The 15141-nt window shown below is 43.6% G+C and overlaps 1 protein-coding gene across 36 annotated transcripts in view; it reads right to left on the bottom strand.

The window, feature by feature from the left end:
- Positions 1–15141, bottom strand: part of KALRN (kalirin RhoGEF kinase) — a 637850-nt gene that overhangs the window by 333957 nt on the left and 288752 nt on the right. For all 36 annotated transcript variants that reach the window (XR_011503193.1, XM_014866840.3, XM_044771457.2 and 33 more), the window contains exon 10: positions 14515–14637. Coding sequence is in view for 35 of the 36 variants with exons in the window: in XM_014866840.3 (XP_014722326.1) it covers positions 14515–14637 (123 nt within the window). In the remaining variant the exon portion in view is untranslated. The remainder of the gene's footprint in view (positions 1–14514; positions 14638–15141) is intronic.

Here is a 15141-nt window from a genome sequence, read left to right as displayed (position 1 = left end):
CTTTCAAAAAGCGAACAACATGTTCTTCCTACTTCCTTTCCTTAGAAGATTGAGTGAAAAGACTCACCCACTGGGGCATTTTCATAGAGCAGAGATCCTATGGGAGATCAAAGTCTCCCCACTTACGGCCCTCAGGGAACGGGGCAGAATCTGAATAGCTGGAGATTGGATCAAGAGACAGGGAAAGGTCCTGAGATCCAGGCTCAAATCCCATCATTCACCTCTTATCTGGAGCTCCTAAATGTTCCTAACTTTTGCAGGCCAAGAACTAACTTTCATGACCACAGACTACACCCATAATCCTCATAGTCCTGAAAGCCTTGGCAAGAACAATGAGCACTTCAATACAAACCCACCCTCAACACTATAAAGGGAGAAAGAAACAATAGTGTTATGTGCATGGTAATGTAATGCATAGGAGCAAGCTGGCTAGGAGATGGGGTCTGGCAGGTGTGAATAATTTCACAGAATCCCAAAAAGGTAGACTCAAGAGCCACTGTAGACCCCCAGGGCTCTCTGGAAGGGCTGGGCATGAGCTGGGGCGACATTGCTTGCTGTTGAGCAGGTCACTGCGAGCATGGCTTCCCTGTTCTCTCTGGTTAGAAGGGCATGTAAGACAACTGGTCAGAGCGCTCTACATACAAAGCATCATGCTGTTTCCACTTGATTTTCCAAAATCCACTACTGACCCCAAAGTCTCATGAATCTGCTCTTATACAAACATCAGAACAAGGCTCATTAAATCACTAGCTTTAGCTTTATAATGTGGAAACTTTCCCCAGTTAATCCTGTTCCTCATGGGAATCTGGCCCTCAAACAGTATAAGAAGCCCTAGGCATGAAGAGTCCAGTTAAACTCAGAGACTGGTCAGCACATTCTCTCTCTTGGGAAGCACCCAGTATGGGGCAATATCATCAATCTTCTCTATATCTTTAGTTTCTCTTTTCTGAGTGCGTTCCAGACATGATCTCATCAACTGTCACTATATCCCTCAAATAATAATGATCGTAATTTACATTCCCTCTGTGCTCCAGACGTAAAGTGCTTTTAAGTACATTATCTCATTTAATACCTACTTCAACTATGATGGAATAAATATTATTCCCATTTTATAGATGTAGAAATAAGATTTGGTGAGGTTAGGTGACCCGTACATACATGTGGCTCTGGGCCTCCTACCAAGGTGTTCCCATCCCTGTATCCTTCTCACTGGATCTCGTTGCCTCCCACAAGGAAGAAGGTAGGAAGAATCTGTAGCTCTCATTTGGTTGATGGGGAGATCATGGCACTAATAGTTGAAGTGGCTTTCACGTGAGGCAGAGGGAAAGAAGAGAATCTAGGAAATTACCCTGTGTCAAGGTCATCTGGTACCAAAGCTTCTGGCCACTTGAAACCACATGGGAATGTAATTTCTTGGAGTAAATGTCAAATCTCAAGCTATTCTAACTTTATAAACTTGTAAAACTTTTACCAGAGTGACCAGTAAAGCAGGTGGGTCAGAGCCAAGGTTTGCACCCAAATACCCTCTCTTCTTTAGCTGTATTTTTTTAAGCAAATGAGACTGACCGCGTGAATTTCCAAGACACTAAAGAGTCCATAATTTAAGGCAGAGTCCAAGTCTCACAAAGGAGAAAACAGAAAAATGCCTATCATGTGGATTTGGAGATCTCTTTTTAGCCTTATTCACTGCCCCCTTCCCTTGCTGTTATTTTCAAATTCTAGGCATGTGATGGACTAAAGTCCACCAGAGCTATTTCAATCCATGCTTGGCATCCTTGAGGTTCAAATATATTGTACAAAACAGCCCACAGTGTGAAACACCATGGAGATATTAATTACAGCTGAGGTTGCCAATATGTAGGGTTGTCAGCTCCTAGAATACAGTAGGACAGTTGCACCATTCTCCGCTGAAACCCAAGGGCAGTGCCTTGGGCTGGCTGGGCATTTGCCTTGCGGATCCCAAGACAAATACAGGCACCAATCCTGATGCAGCTGGGAGGTCACCTGGTATTGCAGGAGGCCATAAGAGCTCAGCTCCCTCTGCCCCAAACCTGGCTTCCTTTCCAGGTGGAATAACTCGATGTAATGCTTTGTCCCTGTCAGAACCTGGCAGCGGGCTTTTCTCCAGTTAAAAATTTATTCCAAACAAAATTGGCTCATGAAAATGCCTCTGGTTGCTCATTGGCAGAGAAAAAAGACACATATCCACTTGGTGGGTTGTTCTTATTGGTAATGTGTGTTTATTTTTTGGTTTGCATAATATACAGCCTGAAGCTCTTTCACTCAGGGCTCTTAGGGGCTGGTTCCTGGTACTTGTCGCCTACCTCAGCTGCCTCATCTACCCACAAGTTCTCAAAAGCCCTTACCCTACAGCCCAGACACTCCTGATTTTCCCTATCACCCTGAATACCACAGCAAAGGAGTACTCACATCACAGAGCCCTGAGGGGTCCTGGAAAACTCTGCCCACCTGAAACCACACTTGGACTAGAGCTGAGTGCTGTATCCTGGACCCTCAATAGAGCCCCTATTTCAGGAAAGGACCTCCCAGGAGAAGATGGGACAGACATGAAGGAAAAAGAGGAGGAGGAGAAGGAAGAAGGAAGAAGAATGGAGGAGGAGGAGGACAGAGGCTACCAATGTTACTGTTTTGAAGCACTCTCCACCACAAGCACCATCACTGTGCCGCACCCCAGCCAGGGTGAGGAGCTTGGGAGGTCCTCAGGCCCCAACACACACCCCTACAATGGGGACCTGAAAAGGCTGGGAGGGCACTATAAATCGCCGTTCTCTGCAGCTTTCTCTTGGGAAAAGATTCTGAATGCTTGGCTTCAACCCAGCCCACTGTTTTCAATGCTTCTCCTTACCCACTTATAACTGTACCTGCTTTTAATAGCCAAGAGTAAGAAGTCTTAATATTAAAGACTTCACCAGCAAAGAAAAATAACTGTAGACATATATGTATTACCAAGGATATATCATTAAGTGAGAAAAGCTGGTGAACAACGTACATACACATAGAAATAGGGGAATGTCTGGAAGAATAAACACCAAAGTATTAGCAACTGTTAGACAATTAGACAACTGAGTAGGTGGATTATTTTTGCTCATTTTTGCTCATCTCCACTTCTATATTGAAAATGTGTAGTTTTGTAATTAAAAATAAAAAGGTAAAAATAAAATAGAAACTTCATTTGGAAAAATAATCAAAATGAGAGTTGAATAAACTCAGTTTTTTCCCATTACTCTGAATGTATGTGTGCTAGAATCGTGTGGGCTCTGGGGTCAGCCGACCTGGGTTCAAATCTTGCCTCCTGCACTTGAATGATCTTCTCTAGGCCCGACTCTTCATCGGGAAAATGAGGATAATATTAAAACCTACTCCATAGAGTTGTTTCAAGGATTAAGTGAAATATTTCTGGTAAAGTTATGTATTCAATAAATGGCAGTTATTATTTTGTCTTTATAGCACAGGTTTAAAACCTTGCAAATACTTTGAAAAATATTTTTATCTAGGAGAAATATTTCCATTGTGGAATTCGCATACATTCCCCCTGTATGTAAATCCATCACGTGCTCCCTCTTACTTTCAGCTTAGATATGCTGGCTTCCACAGCAGCAAGCACATTCCTTGCTCACAATGTGTCACAGAAATGAAAGAAAGGAAGAGAAAGGAGGTCGATTTGGTTTCTCTTAATCTGGGCAGGTTGACCTATGTTGCAATCAATTATTGGAAGACATGGTAGGTAATATGTGGTTTGCTTTCAGAATCAATACTGAGCAGATGAGAAAGCTCTCCTCTGGAACAGTGTTCTCTGTTTCCTTTCTGTACTGGGTCAACGCTGCTGAGAGATGATAACTTTATTCTTCCCAACTGTATGTTATTCTCACTGTGCAAGGTAAATATGTTGTCACATGGTGAAATGAGTAGTTACACACTTGGTACCCCTCTAAGGAGGCCAACTGAATCAGAGAATCCTTAGAAGGGAAAGTGCCCTTACTTGGTGCCCAGACTCTTTGCTTCCTTCTCCCTTTTTTGGGGCCCCATGGCAGGCTCAGCTCCAGTCCAGCTACAGAAATCAAATGGAACACATCTTACCAACAGACTGTCTTCCATATCAGGTTCCACTGGCAGCCAATTCAGCCCTGCCCTGGGGCCCAGGTTTGATAACTAGACTTTGCCCTGTCCGTAAGAGCCAGCCCTTCCTTGCCTGGTGCTCCAGCAATCCTGCCTCTGATTTGCAGCCCAGTGGCTAGAGCCCTGCTATTTGTTATGAGCCTTCCCAAGGCAAAGTGTCCATCCTCCTTGGATTTCTGAACGTACTGGCTCCTGGATGCCCAGTGCTGAGTACCCCCTACCCACCACTCCTAGGCAGGACACACCATTACTCTATTGCCTTTCCTTGGTTCTGACTGGTCAAATGGGATGGCCACCTCTTCCATAATGCTTAACCCAAGGGCTTAGCTCATCAGTACCTGTAGCTGATCTGTCCCCTTGGCACCTGGCCCATCTCAAAGGACAGGCCTACTCTTTGCAAAATAGTTAAGCAGACCACACCAAGCTGAGTCTTGAGAGATGACAGCACAGTACTTGATAACCTAGCCTGGAAGGAAGTGAGGCTTGGATGTATTCAATCACCACCACTACCACAGTCACCACTTCCGCCACAGAGGCCACCATTCATCTGGTTCCTCCTATGAACCAAATTCTCTATTAGGCACTTGCCATATTTATTTCTAACCCTCACATCATTCTTCAGGGCAGGTGTCACTATTTCCATTTTAGAGAGGACACTGGGGCTCAGGGAAATTAAGTGATTGTAACAAGGCCCAAGGCCAATGAAAGGAAAGAACAGACTGACTGCAGATACTACACTTTTCTTCACTATCCCATATGTTCCAATAGATGGGAACTCAAAACTGAGTGGGGTCCTCAAATAGGCTTGAGGAGCTAGCAAAGGGGATACATTTTGGAAATTAGGAGGTTTGGTTAATGATAGCCTGAGCTTAGCAAAAGGTGGAAGACAAAAAATGATCTCCTGGGCTGGGCCAAGTGTTGTCCACCATTTTGGGCTAGAAAATGGAAATGAAGACTCAGGCCAGATACTGGTCAAGTTAATTGCTAAGTAGGCCAAGGTCCAGCAGAGAGCAGAGCCAGAACTCACTCAAAATTTGACTCAAAAGATGCTTCTTCCAAAGTGCCAGATCCTGGGCTGACGTTGTCCAGGCTGACTCCAGCTCAGTCTCACTAATCCCATCAGGATGGCTCTCAATTAGGTCCCAGATTATATGATTCTGGGGCCTGTGTTCTTATGAATATTCATCTTATGCACCTCTCTTCCATTTACCATTCTTAGAATTGGAAGGGGCCTCAGAGATCATCTGGCCTTGCTACCTACGCAATAAAGGAATCCCCTCTATACCATTTATTCCTTTACTTTTCAAGTACCACTCCATGTTATGCTCATCGTGCTAGGCATTGGGATAAAAAGACAAATGAGACAAAATTCCTGCTCTAAGGAAGGTCACAGTCCAGCTGGGGAGTGAGGTTAGCATAAAATTAATTACAACACTGTGTGATAACTAACATGATAGGGATGTGACCAGAATAAGAGGAGGCCTAGAAAAGAGGAATTTGATCCAAACCATGGAAGTCACTGAAGGCTTCTTGGAAGAGGTGATATTTGAGATGAATGTTCAAAGATGAATATAAGTTAGTCAGGGGTGGTCAGAGTTAAAGAGGTGGAAGGATCAAAGAGGAGACAGCAGGAGATTTGAGAGCATGGCATGTTCAGGTAAACTCCAGGACATCAGGAGGAAAGGGTGGGCTAGAGGGAGCACAGGAGGGGTACAGCCAGAGAAGGCAGTCCCCAGGACATAAAAGGTTTATAACATCAAGAGTTTGAACTTTATCCCAATGGGAAGCCATCTGTGGGTTCCATAATAAATGGAGTAGCATGATGACATGTGCATTTTAGGAAAACCAGTTTTGTGGCAGTTATGGGGACAGATTTAAGGAGACCATGACTGGAGTCAGGTAAAACAGGAGGGTATTGTGATACTCCAACCAAGAGATAATGAGACTCTGATCTAAGGAAGTGGCAACGAAGAGGAGGGAAATAGACACATTAAAGAGGTAGAATCAGTAGGACTTTGTGATGGACTCATGACAGGTGAGAGTAAGAGGAGAATCAATACTGACTTCCAAGTTTCTGGCTCAATCAACTGGGTAGTTGATGGCCTTCACTGGCATAGGGAATACAGGAGGAAGAGCACACCAAGAAGGAGTGGGAGATGATAAAATAAATTTTGGACACATTCAGCTTGAGACCCTCTGAGAAATCAAAAGAAAGGTGCCCAGAAATCCAACAGATTTATGAACAGAGCACTCAGGGGTGAGATCAGAGATGAGACATGGATTTGGGAGCCATCAAGTAGGGGTGGCAGCTGAGTCTGAGAAAGAGTATAAAGTGATGCAGGGAGTGTAAAGTGAGAAGAGAAAGTCTAAAGAACAAATCCTGGGAAAAAGGGAGAAAGTCCAAGAAGGACCAACAAAGAAACCAGGAGAACATGGTGTCATGGAAGGCTTGAGAGAAGAGAACGAAAAAAGGAGGTGATCAACAGGGTCAAGTGCTTCAGAAAGACTGATTAATATCTGAAAAGTGTCCTTTGGATTTAGCAAAAAAAGCATTCATATGAAGACTTTGGTAAGTTCAACCTCAGTTGGCCAGAGAGAATAGAAGCCCAACGGCAGGTGTCAAGGGGCATCTAGGAGGTGAGGAAGTAGAAATGCAAATACAGACTCTTCTCTCAAGAACTTGGGCTATGAAGGGATGGAGAAACAGGGGAAAGTGGGGTCCAGAAAGTAGTCTTGGCTTCTTTTTATTTGTTTGCTTGTTTTTAAGATGAGAAAGCTTGAGGATGTTATATCCTAAGGGAAAATGTTCACCTCTACTGGAAAACCTCCCGTGACAAGGAGCACACTACTTCGCAAGACATTTAATTCTGGTTTGAATAGCTCATAAAAAAGCAACCGTGGGTTAGAAGTGATACCTGAATTGAGCTAAAATTGTCTTCACTATACCTTTCACCCTTATCTCTGCTACAGGGAGACTTCAACTATCAAACCCACCCTCCCTGCCTTCCATAAAACGTTATTTACTCAAAACTGAACATATTTAGTTACTTCAACTCTACTCTCCTGGCATCTTTCCAACAGTCACAGTATAGTTTGTCAATATCCCTTTGAAAATATATTTTCTAAAATTAGGCACACTATTCCATATGTGATCTAAACAGCCAACATACAGAGAAATTCTTATTTCTCTGATTTAGAGGTTATATTTTAATTTACGTCATCACTCAAAAGTCTTTAATATTTTTCCTTACTCTGAGAGTAGAGTCTAAACTCTATCATCTAAAGGTCAAGGTTCTTGAGAGTCTAGACAATCTATACTCTTTCGAGCTTTTCTATAATGATATTCCCTCTCTACCATGTAGAACCTTTTGCTTTCATTAGTTATTGATGTTTTATTTACAGTGTTGCAAAATTTACAAGAGACGCCAGGAAATTTGAGGGCTCTCATCACCATCATAGTTTTCCTTGAGCCAGAACTGAAATCATATCAGAATAGCATTTTTCATATCTTCCATCTGATAGAGCAGACCATGGTGCTCTCCAGTAACAATCATGCCTTCTTTTTTGTTCTCCTTTTTTTTTCTTTTCTTTTATTGCAGTAAGATTTGTTTATAGCATTATATAAATTTCAGGTGTACAATGTAATATATTTTGAATTCTGTGTAGATTACATCATGTTTACCAACCAAAGACTAATTAAAATCCATCTCCTTTTATGTCTACTATTTCTCCATATTGTTTACTACCCTCAGGCTTATAGATTTCATAAAGATGTGAACCTTTCTGATATGCCCTCACCTCTCCCATTAGAACAAATCCTTTAAACAAAAAATCCTCTTCCATTGCCATTTTCTACTTATGGTCTCAACATCCTAAAGTCCCAGGAATATTTACCATATTTATCTTCTTGTGTTGAAGTTTAAGTACTTTACTTGTTATGTATGCTTTTTGTTGATATATGGGTAAGGAAGGCTATACATATTGTTTTCAGTCTATATTCTTGGTACCGTTTTTTACCTAAGGTGACCTAAGAGCCTTTCCTTCACAAGGTGCTTCTCTCCATCTCACCTTTGTGCTGCCTCATATATCTGGTTTTGGCTTTCCCAGAATAATTTTCTCCTTTCACTTTAAAATTTACTTAAATCCTTCTAGATAGATCAACAAGGTTTTCTGTGAAAGCATATCCTTCCCAATCTTTACAAGATGCACTGTACCCCTCACCAGAAGTCCAGCATCCTGGCTCTGTAGGATATAGTCCAGAAAACTTTTTAAACATCATCTACATAGGCAGCCATTTATTTCTCAAAGCCTCCCTTCTTTTCCATAGTCATTGCCGTCACATGGAACAAGATACAAAACCACCACCTGTGCTTTTGAATCTTTCAGTTTGCTACCCAGAACTTTAAAGTCATTAGAAATGCAGTCCCAATTTCTTCTGAGTGTGCCATTTGTTCCATACAGGAAGCAGCAAAAGCGAGGGGACAACTCATGATCTTGGTAAGAGGTTCTTGCCAGGCTCCTACAATATCTTGGATATTGACCTCAACACCTTCTCAATTCTCCACATCCAGTGTAAAAAAGTGACCTTCAAAACTCTTGGTTGGGAGTTATCCACAACATAAAACATCTTTCTTCCTCCTGAGAGTGGTCACAAGACCCCTCCCATCAGCTCATGCCAGCAACTTCTCCCCACTGCTCCGTGGAGGGACTATCCTGAATCCACTCCAACGGGAAGATTACCACGCAAGATCCAAAGGGTAAGACTGTCCTTCATTTCTCTGCTGTTTCACATTCTTCCACTTGCCCACTTCATGACATTAATTTCTCTGCATTTTCCTGGCTTTCTTCGGCACTATTTTTTTTATCCTGCCTAAGAACCTTTCATCCTCTCTAAGAAGCTGGAGTGTGAAAAAGCATCTATTTAAGCTCTCCCACCTTTTCCTTCTGCTTGCATTTGCAGATGCTATAATTGGTCACCATCTCAGGCATGAAAAGAAAGATGGAACTTACTCAAAAGGTCACTACACCACCCCCTAGGCAGGCGTATTTATTGGATCGCCAAATGAAGTAATGGTTTCTCTTGGTTTCACTAGAAATGTTCCTTGAAGACCCTAAAAGGTTAAAGGTTATGTCTCCTCTCTTACTATGAGCCTTCTTAGAGGGTTAGAATATGTTTGCTGCATGTTTTTCAGTAGATTGTGGGTTTCTCAAGACAGAAACAGTGCATCTCTTTAATTTTCCATGGTGCCCAACACAGAGACTTGATGGGACATGGAAACTGATGAGGGTTCCTGCCCCACTCTGAGGGCACAGGCTGTCCATCTTCTATGGATTACCCTATTTTATTTGCCCTTAGTACTCTGTGAGGTTAGCTGATTATACTTTGAATATCTTTGATGGGCAAGGTTACTGACGGGTCCACTAAAATGTTTCCTTTCCATTTTTGCTGATTTTGACCCTCAGTCTCAGAATGATTTTTTTAAAATGTATTCTATTCAAGTTTGAGAAAAAGTAAGAGTCAGATAGAGAAACAACTAACCAGAGAGTACAGAATGAAGTACTTAATTGTGCCTGTATCTTTCTTTAAGTCTTTCTCTAAATGGTTTGTTTTTCCAAAAATGTTACACTAATTGCTACTTAATATGCTTAGCTATTTAAATGGGATTTTATGCTTTGAGATTTTAGATAATTTATATTTGAATGGAAATGCTTGCTAATTTTTGACTAAGCTAGCTTACAGAAAGTCTGGCATTTCAGATAAAGAAGTCATAAAGCAGACCACTAACAGAGCAGGCGCAGCTGCTATCTAAACCACAGGCACTTGAGAACCCTCCTATAGAGTAGTAGCAAATCTCGCAGGACAAAATAGGAGTACCTTATTCCATTCTACCTTCTGGGCAGCCATGGACATATCTATGCCCTGACAGCTATGCTATTATGGGCAGCAAATCCATCTTATACTTGTTTACACTCCTGATGACACCTAAGGTGCCACACACAAAAAAAGTAAAAATATAATGTGTCTTTTAAAATCTGATTTACACTAAGGCCTGAGTCATTTGATGTTTGTTGGTAACTTGAGCTAAGTATCTACCCGGACCAGAAGAGGTTCCCACTAGTACTCAGGTCTTCCATTTGAACATGGATAATCTCAGTAACTTGGACTAGAAAAACCTGTAGAGACAGACCCCTGTGCGTCCCCTGGCCCAGGACCCTCATCACCTGCCTGTCAGGAGCCTCCACCATCAGGCCGCCCTGACTGTGGCTCCTTTCCACCCTCAGCTCAGCGTCTATGTAGGCTATTCAACGAGTGCCATCTGCAGGATGAACTGAGGACTCATGAATACTTAATTCACTTCCTTCAAACGACAGGTGAAGAATTTGTTTAAAACATGTTCAAGAGCTAGTAAACACAACATTTAAGTTAAAGTTTAATGACAGATAAGGGGTTGCTACCTTAATTCTTCAGAGATATCATTTATATTTATTTTAATAACTGCCTTAAATGTCTTTACCAGAAAGAGTGACCAATGGTGAGAATCACAGATGCCCCCACTATCCCAAGGGTGGAGACATATTTGTTCTGGGCCTTCAAGCTGCCCCTTGACCTCTCCCTCTGCGTCGCCATTTTCCCTGCTTGGGGGCTTGCTCTTCCCTGCAGAAGGGCAAATTTCCAGGAGCTGTAACAGATGCAACAGCTCTCCTGCTTTGATTCAAGACAATTTTTTAAACCTGAATACAGAGAACAGGAGCTCAGAATTCCCTTCTCATATCAGCCTCGGGTCAAAGAATGATGAAATCATAAAGTTGAAAGACATTTCTTCACTGAACCATGAACCTCTATAATACTGCTGACAAGTGACCCCCGGCATCCTACTTCACACCACGTGTGACACCCTTCCTGACCATAGCTCATAATCAGCAACCCAAAACAACAAGGGGCAAGTTTTCTACACTTTCACTTTGGACTTTTGATCTCTGGCTAACTCAAGCATTATCCAATTCCTGCTTAAATCCACCCTTCTCCTTCCAGTAGCCCTTACCTACTTGAGAGCAGAAGCAAGAGAGAGAGTGCCCTTCCTCACCTGGATTGCCCCCTTTCTCACCACCTGAGTGTGATGATCACCTTGCACAGAACAAGGCAGGGCTGAGGCAGGCGGCTACCAACAGTCCATCTGCCTACGCCATGGTGGGAGTTGGTTTTCCTATGTGAACTACCAATTCCTGGATGCTAGGCAGCTCCACTGCCCACTCCCTTCCCCAGAGTGGGGATGGGGACATAAGACAGGATTAACTTCCAGACTAGGAGACCCATTTCTGGAGGCCTGTTTACAGGGCAATGCAGCGACCTCATGGCCTCTTGCGTAGGTGTTCCCTTTGTGGCCCACATCTGCTGCTCCGCTTTCCAGAGAAAAACACTCCTCCAAAAAGCAGGACCCTTTTGGAAGGTAGAACTCTCTTCCCTCTCACAAAGATACAGTCGCATCAGAAAGCAGAGGCAGGAAGAAGAGATTATACCAAGATTACTTGTTGGCAGGGCCAGGGAAAAGTTGTAACATATGCCAAATGGGATGGCCACAGCAGCATGCTCCCCCAACCCCCCAATTCATGCTCTTTGTCTGTACTCTCCATGAGAAAACTGGCACTAGGAAATGAATTTTACACCCAGTTCCTATTCCTCAATAAGGGACAGCAGGGAGTTAGGGTAAGAACACGACTCTGGAGTCAGACAGACCTGGGTTTGAATCCCAGTAGAACCACCGACAAGTCTCATGACTTGGGCACACTGAAGAACTGAGCCTTAGTGTCATCTTCTATAAAACAAGGCTAATGCTATCCATCACTCAGGAATGGTAGGAGATAAAATACATAATGGAACCATAAGCTCTCAAAAATGTGTCCATTCTTTCTTTAGTATGAATTTACGTTAATGTGTCTCTGCTGCCAAATGAAAGGCATTGTCCCATGTGAAAGGCATATCAGCCATCAGTGAGAAGGTAGAGGAGCAACTGGGAGAAATGGGGTTGAAGTTGGGGTGGCCACCAGGCTTGCTGAGTTGTAACAACACACAAAACAACCCCCTCATGGGTCTATAACTAATGCTGGCATTGCCTATGAGACTGTAGCAGGAAGAGGGCAAGGAGAAGTGGGCTGAGTCAGGGCTGTGGGTGGCTCTGGGGACATCCTTCCCAAGTAAGGAGGGGCTGCACCACAGGACAGATGAAAGGCAAGAGCACCAAAGCTATGGTATGGTTCTATTCCAACAGATTGTCCCAGGTACCATGACCCCCACTCTTAGCAGACAGGGAGTCCATGTGGCCCTCTCCCATCTTTTGCTCTTTAACAGGCTGGAGAGGCACCCAGAATGCCTGGCTACCCAGATATTTAGGGTCTGTGCTACATCTTGTCCACCAAAGGCACATTGGGCCTGAGTCTATATCACATTGGCATAGCCCAGCTCATTCTGCAGAAGGTCCTTGTCTGGCTATGAGGCATGCTTTTTTTGTTGTGGTGGTGGCGGTGGTAAAACATACATAACGTGAAACTCTTTAAGTTCGGTGGCATTAAGTAGATTCACACTGCAGTACAACCATCACCACCATCCGTCTCCAGAACCCTTTATCTTGGAAAACTGAAACTCTGCATCCATTAAATAATAACTTCCCATTCCCTCTAACCCCAACCCCTGGCAACCACCATTCTGTCTCCATGAATTTGACTATTCTAGGTACTTCATATAAACGGACTCATACAATATTTGTCCTTTTGTGACTGATTTATTTCACACGGTATAACGTCTTCAAGTTCCATCCATGTTGTAGCATGTGTCACATTTTCCTTCCTTTTTAAGGCTAAATAATTCCATTGGATGTATATATCACATTTTGTTCATCCATTTATCTGTAAATGGACACTTGGGTTGCTTCTACATTTTGAGTATTGTGAATAATGCTGCTATGAACATGGGTGTACAAATATCTCTCCACACCCCTGCTTTAATTCTTTGGGGTGTACATCCAGAAGTGGGATTGTTGAATCACATGGTAATTCTAGGTTTAATTTTTTGAGGAACCATCATACTGTTGTCCACAGTAGCGGCACCATTTTACATTCCCACCAACAGTGCACAAGAGTTCCATACGAGGTTTTCTTTATTCCATAGGTGGGGTCTAATACACCTGTATTCCCCAGGTTCAGGTCACTGCTGACTCAGTCTTTCTGGCTGCTGTTAGGGCTCTGACTTTTCAGCATACACTTGCAGCTCCTCTAGAGACGTGGTATGCTCCACAACTTTCCTGTCCTTTAGCAGATTCCTTTGGTGTTTGGCAGGCCCTCTCCTTTTGCACCCACAGCTCATGTCTGTCTGGGGCTGGCAGCCTCCCTGGGTGAGGGTTGGGGCTCTGCACAATGCCCAGCAGGACACTCACATTGAGGATTGCCTACATAGTGTGACGGGAGCCAGCCCTGGTTAAAGCTGTGATGTGGCAAACCCTAGCTTTGTTGTCCTCACCACTCCAGCAGCATACACCTCTCTGTTCTACACTCATACCTTTCCCAGCTTTATTCTTAAGAGTCTTATTTTCTACTGCAACTGATCACACCTGACAAAACAACTGGACAGCAGTGCTTCATCTTGAAGATGAAGATTTTCAGGATCCATTTGGAAAACTCCCCAAAAGAGGAATAAGGGAGTTAGGATAAAATTTTGAGGATGAAGGCTCAGAACAGAAAGCCTCTTATATCATTCTATTAAGACAAATAGGTAAGCCCTCTCATACAACAGCTCTGTGCAAATTAGGAAACGGTGCCCTTTTTGGACCAGGTGTGCAGCTCAGCTAAAAGGCTGAATAGTGTGTAAATTACAGACTAAATATTGTGCCAATGATACAAAGGCGCATTCTTTGGGCACATTCAGCCTTGGGGGTGCATGGCTTGGTGAACAGGTTCCATCTCTCCCTCCAGAACCTGGAAGGCACACAGCTTTGCAGGCAGAGCTGGTGCTGATTTTCAGCTCCCAGTCACCTGCAGTGACAACCATAAGCGGTAGCTTTGGCTGTTGACAGTTCTAATAATGTTATTCTCTCCCACCATCAATACCTGTGGGCAAAGCATTTACAGATCATGCTGGCAGGAAGATTTTCTTTGAAGACCATAAACTGAAGGTCTATTGACCACTGTTGTAGAGATCCGAGAACAGACAGAGTTCTCCTTACACCAGGCAGGAAGGCAGCCCAGAGGTGCCATGGGCTGTCAACTTGACATGCCCCACCAAACACCAATCCACAGCCCTGGTCTCCCTCACCAGGCTCCACACACACACACACAAACACACACACACACACAAACACACACATACAACCACACACAGCATCTCACCTGAGCCACCTCTTCGAAGTCATCGTGCCTCTTCTGCAGGGCCCGGGCTCTATGCAGGGACTTCCCAACCCCTGTGTGTTTGCTGAGAAAGGCCTCACCATGGTTTTCAATCCAGTCCAACACCTGGTCAGAGGAGGAACAGAGAAACAATGACTTTCTGGCAGAAGGAAAGACATGTGACAACACGTGCGACTGCTAGAGTCTTGGAGTCCCCATCCCAATCAGAAAGCAGCGGTCCAGGTGAAAATGTTCAATCCACTGTGGATTCATGGGATTTCACTGCTGTCATTGGCAATATAGCAATCTCACCCTTAACTAACTTCAAGTCATCCTCTTTGGTCTCCAGAATACCCGCTCGTTACTTTTTCAGTGTTCTCAGCCTTAATTAGTCCATTATTTTAAACAAGTTACACAGACCATCAGGCACAGTCTAACCCTCTCACCACATTTACTCCAACCACATAAAGTCAGACATATCGGTGAGAAGTTAGGCAGTGTCAGGTCAGGGCAGTTCCTTGGCCCTCATTCCACCATAAAAATGCTCACGGCAGCGGCAACCAGTCATGGGGTCCTGCCTCATGGTGCTCCTGGGACTCTCTTCCTAATCTTGGAAGGAGATTCCAGAGC

The sequence above is a fragment of the Equus asinus genome, chromosome 5, assembly GCF_041296235.1.
Source record: "Equus asinus isolate D_3611 breed Donkey chromosome 5, EquAss-T2T_v2, whole genome shotgun sequence".
In the NCBI taxonomy this organism is placed as follows: Eukaryota; Metazoa; Chordata; class Mammalia; order Perissodactyla; family Equidae; genus Equus; species Equus asinus.
This window is presented reverse-complemented; position numbering and strand designations above follow the sequence as displayed.